We start from the raw sequence: 10,569 nt of genomic DNA, 5'->3' as shown, positions 1-10,569 counted from the left end.
AACTGCATGCGTGTTTAACACCGAAAAAAAAAACTGCTCCAAGAACAGTGTTGGTGCCTCAAGCCTCTCCCCCATCACCAAATATGAAGCGAATGGATGCCATTTAATCCCTGGTAAATTCACAAAATATAGGTCATAACTTAAGTATAAAGAGCTTTGTAGAGGAAGACTTTATAGGACTTTTAGGTGTCTGCTTTATTTGAGACTTTTCAAATTGACATGAAAAATAGGGAACATAACAAAAGTCTTGAAAAACCAAAGTTTATTTACAATTACACAGGGTTGACTAAGTTTACACACATCTTTTAGAAATAGCCAGATTCAAATAAAACATTTTTTTAAAAGGAGGTTCACATTTGGTTTTTACATTCATATCCTCAAACCAATGTTTAAACAGCGTTCAAATAAAAAAGAAACATTAATCGAATAAATGTAAGTTGTGAAAAAATATTTGTTTTCAAAGAAAAGTCTGTTTGATAGAAGGCTAGTCTAAGATCTCTCAGCATGAACTGTCCATTGAAGCCTCAGCCAACCCTCAGAGGCGGGGCAACGAGCACAACACCATCACCTCGTACAAACAACATCGGAATATTCCGTTTGGTTGACTGAAAGAAAACAAAAAAACATTTAAGAACAACATCACGCTTCCAGCCAGAAATCCCTTTAGAAGGAAAGCATTTCTTAAAGGACGGTGCCCTACCATGTATAATTACACTCTGCACAATCTGAGGTATCCAACAAGCCCATCAGTCTCAGGGTTGGTGGTTGGATGCTTCAGCATTGTCCAAAGAGACAGTGTCATTACAATCACTGTGACCTCTGGATCAGCCATTATCAATTTGCGAACTGACCCAAAGACCTCCGCAAATTCCACTAGATGCCCGGAAACAAGCTGGATCCCAAGTTCAACAGGTGTAGATTTTCTATAATATTTAGACCAAAGTGGATCCAGCTTCCTTCCCACATTGAAGGCACATGAATTTAATGCCAGCCTTGGACATTGAATGCATATGCATCACTCCCTTCATGGCACAACCCTGTGCATATGGTGGCAAAGCCCCATTGTCGAGGGTATGTACAGGAAAAAGCATTGGTCCTGTGGCACCTGCAAAACAATCCAACACCAGAAGGTTGGGCTGTAAAAGCAGGGACTGAGGTTCTCAGCGAATAGCACCCACTCTTACCCAGTTGATCACAATGGAACATGCAACATAAAGCAAGAAATCAACTAATAATACGTATACCGAAGAATCCATTCTATTGTAATCAAGAAAGCAACTCTGCTCGAGGGAGTATTTCTCCCGTTATTTATGTTTGGAGTCTAAAATACATTTTTCATCGGCAGAATCATAGTAAGGGAAACAAACGCACCACAAGACTATTCGAATAAAGAAAGTCAAACAATGGGTTTGTGTAATCGGACTACTAAAAAACACCTACTAATAAGGAGTTCTCTTTAAAATACAACATATAAACAAATCTTACTTTGTATATCTCTTCATAGGTTTCTTCATCAATCTCAATCGTTGTCACAGTCTCCTCCACATCTCCCAAAATCATGTTCAAATGCTGATCATAAGCCTGCAAAAAGACGAAGAACCAACTTTATTTTCTTAATCAGTGAGCAATACAAAAGAAGTTGAAAATGCTTCACTTTACAAACTCTGATTTAATTGTAATGGCTCGAAACAATATCAAGTTTCATTGAATTGTCAATACATTACACTTCTACACAAACAGAAAAGCAATAAGGCAAGACAATTCATGTTGATCAGAGAGTTCAAACCACAACCGACAGATAAAGTGAGGACATGTCTTGTAACTAAGGAAAGAGGAAATGGTAAACAGACAAGTTGTGAGAAGTGTGATGACTCCAATGGAGTCACCAACGTTTTCCTGGCGGTGTCCTCCTATGTAGCGAGGGGACTGCATCCGCTACCTGATCCTGGGGGAGGCTCACACAGGGGAGACTTGGGGGTGTGGGGGGGTGAGGAAGGAGAGAACTTCCAGGGAGATATCGGGACCAGGTGAAACATGGTACCCCTTTTTCCACTCAAAGGGTGATCCTCCCATCACCAATGCCCTAATGGCATGCTGTCAGACCTTCCCACATCTTCCTACGAACATTAAACTTTTGCCATGACCCATAGGCCAATCTTCAAAATCCGTTCTGCTGTGTAAAATTGCTGGAAACCCCTTCTCAGACTCCACATACCAATCCTCCAAGACTGACTGCCATCAAAAACCCTTAAGAACATTCACCCCAGGTGTTTACAAAAGCTATCAAAAATTGATTACAATCCCCATAACCACCAAAATACTGGAACGAGTAAGAGAAGCAGAGGAAAGCAGAGCAAGGGAATCCAAGAGAGCAAACAGCGCTCTAGTTGCTGGTAGCGCACACCTGTGGCCAGGACATTTAAACCACAGAAGCAGAAAGCTGAGGGAGACTGCCATCAGGAAGGTGACAGGCTGAAAGAAGCTTGGTGGAGCCAACCAGCTCGAAAACGGTGGGGAGTAAAGCGGCTCCAGGCAGAAGACAAGCTGCGGGTACGCCAAAGTCATCAAGGGACTCATGGGCATTCGCAACTGTCGTGAGGCAGCGTTTTACTTTGCTGGGTCCCGTATGAAACAGCCGAGCCCAGCTGAACCCGCGAGGAGCAGGAACACCAAGAGAACTGTTGCGAGATTGTAAGCAGCAAAAGACAGTCACAGGCAAGGCCATTTTAGAAACAAGGAATGCCTTAAGAGCTGGCGAGACCATTCAGGGGCAGAGGGAACTGATTCATAGCCACGTCCAATTCAAATAATTGGGAATAACAGAACAAAACCCAAAGGATAAAAGAACATTGTGCAAAAAGGGAAAGTAAACCAGGAAGGAGAGACTTTCAAAAGCCAATGCAGGAAATATATGCATATGATAAACCCCAACAAGGCAGTATATACTAAGCAGAATATATTGCCCATAAAGCAAATGTAGAGGACTATCAAGTCTGGAAGTGTGAACAAAAACGCACTAATGAAAAGCACAGGCAGGAGTGTATACCAGGCAGTTTACAAGTGTGTGAATTACAGAAAAGCCCTGGCAAGAGTATAACTGGCAGCAGAAAGTGTGCGACGGAAAGTTAAGAAAAGGCCCAGAGAAGAATATATCAGGAGTAACCAAAATGTCTGTCTGAATCCAGAGAATAAGGAGAAGAAACCTGTCAGGAAAGGACACCAGGTATCCGGACAAGCGAAAGGAAAATGGTCAAACTTCTGTTGTTGAATCACTGTTACTTGTGAATAAGACAGAGGAAGAACCCAGGGGGAGTGAAACATCTCCTAGAACAGAGATCCCTATCCTTGAATGACTTTTTGTTGGAGTTATTTTTCCTTTCAAAATTTCTAAAACACTTACGGCCGAAGACATTACCCATTTCACCTTAGAATTAATGTGTTACAAATGTGAGGGTCAGAATAGGACAGTTTTGTTATGGATATTCTGAGACAGACCAATCCCTTAGCTTTGGGTTCCAGGTAGGGAAATACCTAGTGCAGGGACAGCAAGAGCATTTTCACCACCCGTTTTTCTTTTAAATAAAGGCTTTTAGCCAAAACCATGGCTAACCTGTGTCCGCCTTTCATTCCTGACACTTTACAGAATCTTCTTAGAAAGTCCAGTATACTTTATTTACAATCTTTACTGCACCAGTTACTTCGATCACTAAACAAAGCTACTGCCCACCAGGTCCCCAACTGATGCTTTAAAAACATTCCTTGAAAGCATTTACCAACTCCCTTTCCCGGTCACTCAAACCTATGCCCCAACATTCTACCTGCACTCATGGTTGTCCATGTACCAGACAGGCATGAAACCAAAGACACTACATTTCCCTTCCCTGGGAAGGCGCAACTAACAGGAATCTGCCAAGCAACAGAATAAAAACCCATTCTCACACCCACTTGAAAGATCGACAACAGACCCACGTGGTGGCAACACAACAGGGATAACACCAAGCACACAGTGGGGATTCAAAGGTAAGTGAGCCACACCAAAAGAGCAAACAATTCAAAACACAGTGGTGCAGCACACACCCTAAGCATCCATCCAGAGGCACACTGACCTAGACAACTTCTCACTCACACCTGTACATGCGTTTCCCCATTAGGAAGGCAAATCCAGCACACCGCATACTGTGATACAGCACACTTGCATAAGACAACAATGCTAGGCACACCACCTCTTAACACTCTTGCAACTAGGCATAAGTTAACCACTACACTCCACCCAAAGGAACCTCCTACAGCCAGGCCACCACGAACACACTGCCACTAGACCCCTGGGAGTATATAACGTTGCACAAACTAGTGTCACCACAAACATACCACTCACTACACATGTGCACCGGGGGAATGCAGGTAGCCGATGCCCATGATTAAAATATTAAAGATGCATGTATTACACATCACATGACTAGGCTGCCTGAACCATTGTATTGCCTATACATATGCACAGTGGTGGAATGAGACCCGAATGTTACGGAAGTAGTAGTTGGGGTTCTACCAAGAGGCTACAACAGTAAACATTAAGCACAGTTGCCCAACAAGACAATGGCCTCAAACTTAAAGCAACATAGCAACATTTCTTGAGCCCGAAAGGCAAGAGCCACCCTCAAACAGTAGAAACCCATCGACACTATGCTAATCACCTAGCCCAGGGTTCGATTTTAAGAAGAGCTGGGAACCATTTAGCTCCTGCTCGTAGCCTAGAAGAGCCTGGTTAGCTCTACACCAGAAGCTAACAGGAGTCACTTTTGGCTCCCCAGGCCAGCTGATGCTGTACAAACACCTGCATGAATTTAACTATTTGGGACACTCGATAAAGGTTAGGACACATTTCTATGCCATTTAAAGCATGATGGGTCATAAATAAGGGACAAAATAATAGTGTGCATCTTATGTGTAAGTTAGATTTGTGTAATGCTATGCACTAGCACCTGGTTCTCCCGTGGTAGCTCCTGGTCTCTAGTTAATGCTGGATGCCCAAGATCTGGTTTTAGCTCCTGCTCATCCAATCTCAACTGTGGTCCCTGCTAACCAAACCAGAGACCCACACATTGAACATAGTCGAGCATGAAGAGCACACCAACACACCACAACTATCTGCCCTAAAGGGGACATTGCATTTAGCACCACTGCTGCGCCTTTGTGCCAATGTCACCATAGCCAGCGCCTCACCAATCAGACTAAATAAAAATGTTATTCCCATCCATAATTTCAAAAAAGTGGCCCGAGCAGCAGGTCCAAAATGTGCGATACAGATCACAAATAGGCCTTACATACAGAACTTTGGCAAACCAATACCTCATTGCCAGGACTCTGCTGCAGCAAAACCAATTCATCTAGCACGCACAGAGCTTCTGACCAGCTTAATGAAAAGCTGCATGCACCAACAGTTTGACTGATGCGCTCTTCAGTATAATGGGTGTGCATGGGAAGGGAGTGTTCACAAGTTTAGGACACTTCTGTTACTTTGAGTGTGCCTCGTTATGCCAGAGTCACGTATTTCTCCTGTGCACCCTGAATTAATTTAAATTTCTCCCTCTTGGAAAATACTGCATCTATCCTTTTAACAAAAATATTACCCATAACTAGGTGTGCTGGACCCATCTCAAAATCAGTATGCACCAAGAACGGACCAGGTTCAAATACGGAAAACCCCAGCACTAAAGTTCTGCCACTCGTTGCCCCCCTTTATGATCGCAAGTGGAAACCAGCGATCCAAATAAATGCAGAGGATTGGAATGCTCATTGGTACCAGGGCAATGAAATCAATGAGAACGTCTTGAGCACAAAGCCGTTGGCCAAAACAGAGCTCTGCTGAACCTGTAGCTGAGTGGCACTCAGTACAAGCTTGGTATGGCGTGGACAACTTTTCTTCCATACATTTGGACGACAGACCCAGGGCCAGAGTATGTCCTTGGTACATCACGTATCCAATGCAGGTGTTGGGTTACGGTGCTCCTGCAGCCTTAGAAAGCCTACAAACTGCAAATGCTGAAGATATTGCCCCTCCCTGAGCACCTTGAGACTTGAACTGTGACTTTCTTAGAGTGAAGAATGTACCGCAATGTGAAGGCTGTGGCTTAGAACTACTTCAGATCCCCCCCACAGCACGCTTCCTTCGCACACGGAGGATGATTTACTCTTGGTGGCAGGGGGTAGAGGGAAGTCCGGTAGCTATGTCTCCACACACTACAAAACTCATTGATTCATATGTGGCGCTGTAGAAACCAACCTAAGATAATTCTACAGACCACCCGTACGCCTTTGCTTACATATTCCAGGATACCTTTACACTACACACAATTACTTGGGACTATATTAAACAAAGACGCCCTACTAGCCATGCTCATTCTCCAGCTCATGGCACCACTGACTCTCAGAGCAACATTCTAGCCGGATTTATGGAGAAGACTGACAAACTAAGATTCTACAACAGAAGGAGGGAGGGTGTATAAAAATAAATGGGAGAGGTTCAGCATTAATGAATGAGATGTAAACAGTTAATATTTGGGAAGGTATATTAAAATCTGCTTAAGAAAACCAAACAATTTTAGATGTGTGTTGAACAAGTATGGCGATTTCGATCTTGCCGCCAAATATGCAAAATGAAAATGGGGCAATTATTTGCACAATGCTACATTCGATTGTACAAACAAGTCCAAATGTTCTAGAACGGCAGTCCTGTTCACTCCAAGCTGTCAACAGGTCAGATTAGGAAGGAAGTAGCGTCCTAGTAATAAAGCAACAACAACCATCTTTCTAAGCCATGAATGCCATTTTCTGCTGCACACGTGCCACTCCAAGGACCAACAGATGGATGGACTGCAATACAGAACTTGATTGCCAATGAACTCGGTCTTATTGAGACTATTGTCCAAAATCTTTATTTTAGATTGCACATTTTGAAAGAGCTCCGGCACTGAAAATGTACGAATTACACAGCATAGAAGCAACAATTCACATAAAAGTAAAAGTATCACCAAGCGGCATAGAACAGAAAAGTAAATCAGAAAGGAAAAATAATAACGAAACAGAAGTCCGATAAACTGATGCACAGCCAGGAGGGGAAAATCTTTCAAGACAGTAACAGACTTACAACCAGGGCTAGAGTTCTACAAAAGACCAGCCCCCGCTCTTACATCTGCACCAGTAGGAGCACCAGGACTGTTAGAACACTGGTGACGAGGCGGTAGTAATCTGTGCCACGCACATCCATAGGGAGATCATCCACAAGAAGGATACCACACCATCTCCCACACCACGTAGGGCCTCAACTCGACAGGAGGGCAACGCAGGGCAGAAACCTCCACCAAATCTGCAGCCCAGGCAAACTACAGGCAGATGGGCATGCCAAACACTGCATGAGCATAACCTTGACATCAGAGCACACAACAGGTAGAGGGCACGTAGGCAAGCACAGCATCAGGGAAGGGGCAGCAAAAGCAAAAAACGCTATGTGGCCACCCACGCCATGTAAACCCACAACATGGAATCCACTCCAGCGACTCCAGCCAGGCTGGCACCCCAACCCCACACTATGCACCAAAGGTCCCGGGTGACACGCAGGTGCTCCCATAACGTCATTTCACCCGTACTTGGAACCATTGTCAGTGGAAGCCCTCAAGCACTTTATGCCCCAACACAACCCAGGACTATGAGATCTTCAACTTCTGCACAACACTGCAAGGAAGACAGAGACACTGGACTCCTACCATACAGGCCTGTGCCAGCTCACCCGGTCATGTGAATTTGACAGCCTAAACACGGAAAACGGAAGGCAAATCATAAAATGTGATGTCATCCGACAAATTATGGGTGATCATACAGAGTGACAAAGGAATTCCCTTATCTTGCATCCTTGAGCATTGAGCACAGAAGACAGAGGGAACTCTCACGCTCAAGCTGCACACTCGAGTACCACGCTCCAAAGACTACAAATACCACTTACCCAGATGGTAGCGGCTGTTACTGATCGACCGCCACCACGCAGAGGTGACCCAAGGATCTACCCGTGCGCCAGTGAGGAGACATCGCATACCTGGACCCAGCAATTGCGGGTGGTGGGGCAGACAATGGCATGGAAAATGCAACTGCCCGGCACAGGGCACCACGTGCGGAGCATGTAGCCGCATGGACCACTACACCAAGGTTTGCCAATCCACCACCAACCCGGAAGGCTAACGTGGCCCTGCAGGAAAGCCGACCCTCAGAGAAAGGAAGCAAGGCAAAGCAAGCCAAGTCGAGGTGGAGAACGACTCATCAGCAGAGTCCGAAGATTAAGACAACCAGACGATGGAGACTATCGCGGTCCACCAGACCAACAAAACAAAGGCGAAGATGCACTTAATCTTAGCGCTGATGCGGGGAGACCAGAAGGACAGGAGGAAGAAAAAGAGGCCCCGAAACAACATAGGAGGAGGACAGGAGAGAACGATGACTATCGATACCGGAGCCTCAGTAAACGTAATAATGCCCTTCAGAACCCAATCTCTGACCAGCATTGAAACCCACAACACACAGCTCTACGCATACGGGAGACGAAGGCCACTTCCCATAGTCAGACTGTTCCACACCACACACAGATCGGCTGGGCCGACAATACGCTCGATAATGTGCATGGTGGATGCAGGGATCGAATGTTTGCTCAGCTGGGACTTGGAAGACCTGGGCCTCATCAAGTTCATCTGTGACATCGAGCAACGAAGTACGAGACCCCTGAGCCCAACATCCCAAACTATTTGAAGAAATTGGGTGCCTCAAAGGCAGAGTGATCAAGCTGCATATCGACCCAACAATACAGCCCCAGGCAGTACTGCATCGGTGGACCCCTTTTCACACGAGGGACCTGGTCGCCAAGAACTGAACGACCTAGAAAAAGCAGGAATCATCGAGGAGGACCAACGCCGTGGGTCTCCCTCATGGTAGTCACAAAGAACCCGAAACTGCCAGGCAAGATCAGATTCTGCATCGACATGCACCTCCCCAACACGCCATTGTGTGCAAGACTTATCACACCAACCCTAGACCAGATATTCACAGAACCCAGGGTCCAAGACATTCTCAAAAATTGATTTAAAAAGCAGGCTACCACTAGCTCAAACTGCACAAAGACTCAAGGTACATCACCTTTTCAACGGACCTTGGGCTAAGGCGGTACAAATTTGGAATACCCAGAGCAGAGGTTTTTCAACAATGCACAGCGTCCTGCAAGACCTTCTTGGAGTCCCAAATGTCAGTGACGACAAAGAGGAACACATGGTACGGCTGGCAGCATTCCTTGACCGGCTGGAATGAGCCGGCCTAACCATACACAGAGACAAGTGCAAGATTCTCAAGGAGGAACACATGCTTTGAATACATTCTGAGTTGAGGAATATCAGCAGACCCGCTGAAAGTCGCCGACATCAAGGAAGCAACGACACCCACAGCAATCTGCACCTTCCTAGGAATGGCCACCTACTGCGGAAGGTTTATAAACAACCTGACCAACCTGTCTGAGCTGTTGCGAGCCCAAACTAAGGAAGGAACAAAATGGGAGTGGGATGACAAGGCACTTTCGACTAAAAAGAAGCCTGGTTGACCAGCACAACAATGGCCTGCTTTGGCAACAACCTACAGAGTTGTGGATGCAAGCCCATTAAGACAGGGGCAGGGGGTGCAGTAGTAGTGCACAATACCCCGGCAGGAGACACGCGTCACACGCTTCCAGAGCCCTCACCCCCACGGAACAACGCTACTCACGTATTGAAAAACAAGCCATCAACTGCCTGTTGGGGTGCAGACACTTCCACCTCTACCTAGGTCGGAAGTTGAAGATCTTCACAGACCACAAGCCAGTGATCCCCCATCTTGATATTGATATTTTTATTTGTATCGCGCTCTTACACAAGTGTTTCAGAGCATGACGAGGCAGGGGGGTGGGGAGGGGGCAAGGAAGAAGAAAAAAAAAACTATTTACTAGGCCCAGTGACATTGAGACCATGCAAGTGCATGGGAGAGGGAACAGGGAATGTGCACGGGAGGGGCGAGAAGTGGAAAGAGCTGAGCAGAGGAATTAAGGCAACAGGGTGTGTCTGATAAGTGCAGAAAACAATGGGGGCTTTAGGGTTACAGATACAGATGCAAGTGCAAGGGATTTCCAGGAGGCAGTGCGGGTGGGTGGCAGGGTGAGCAGGTACCTGGGCCCAGAATTCAGAGGGTGAACAGGTGCACGATGCCGAGACAGAACAAATCAGCAGGTGAGAGGAGGAGCGAGGGAAGAAGTTAAGAGGAAGGTATTACGGCGCTTCCGGAACCGGAGATGGTTCGCCTCAAGTTTAAGAGTGGCAGGGAGAATGTTCCAGAGCGAGGTACCAGCCGAAGATAGATTTACCCCCAACTGTTTCTTTGAAAAATTACTGACCGTGAGGGAGTTCGAGGTGGAAGAGCGGAGAGCTCAGGAGAGAAGGTATTTAAGGAGCTATATACAAAGGTATATAGATATAGCTTCACAGGCTCTGTGTCACAAAGCATGAGTAGGCA

At 45.9% G+C, this 10,569-nt stretch overlaps 1 protein-coding gene across 1 annotated transcript in view; it reads right to left on the bottom strand.

Moving 5' to 3' along the window:
* Positions 1–245: 245 nt before the first annotated feature.
* LSM3 (LSM3 homolog, U6 small nuclear RNA and mRNA degradation associated) overlaps positions 246–10,569 on the bottom strand; it is a 58,361-nt gene continuing 48,037 nt past the window's right edge. Inside the window, exons 3-4 of the mRNA XM_069643407.1 lie at positions 1,486–1,581; positions 246–605 (exon numbers count right to left, since the gene is read on the bottom strand). Coding sequence (XP_069499508.1) covers positions 525–605; positions 1,486–1,581 — 177 coding nt within the window. The 3' untranslated portion in view covers positions 246–524. The remainder of the gene's footprint in view (positions 606–1,485; positions 1,582–10,569) is intronic.

The sequence above is a fragment of the Ambystoma mexicanum genome, chromosome 2p, assembly GCF_040938575.1.
Source record: "Ambystoma mexicanum isolate Mex_15411 chromosome 2p, UKY_AmexF1_1, whole genome shotgun sequence".
Lineage (NCBI taxonomy): Eukaryota > Metazoa > Chordata > Amphibia > Caudata > Ambystomatidae > Ambystoma > Ambystoma mexicanum.
The sequence above is the reverse complement of the archived record's forward strand: the minus strand, read 5'-3'. Positions and strand labels throughout refer to the sequence as shown.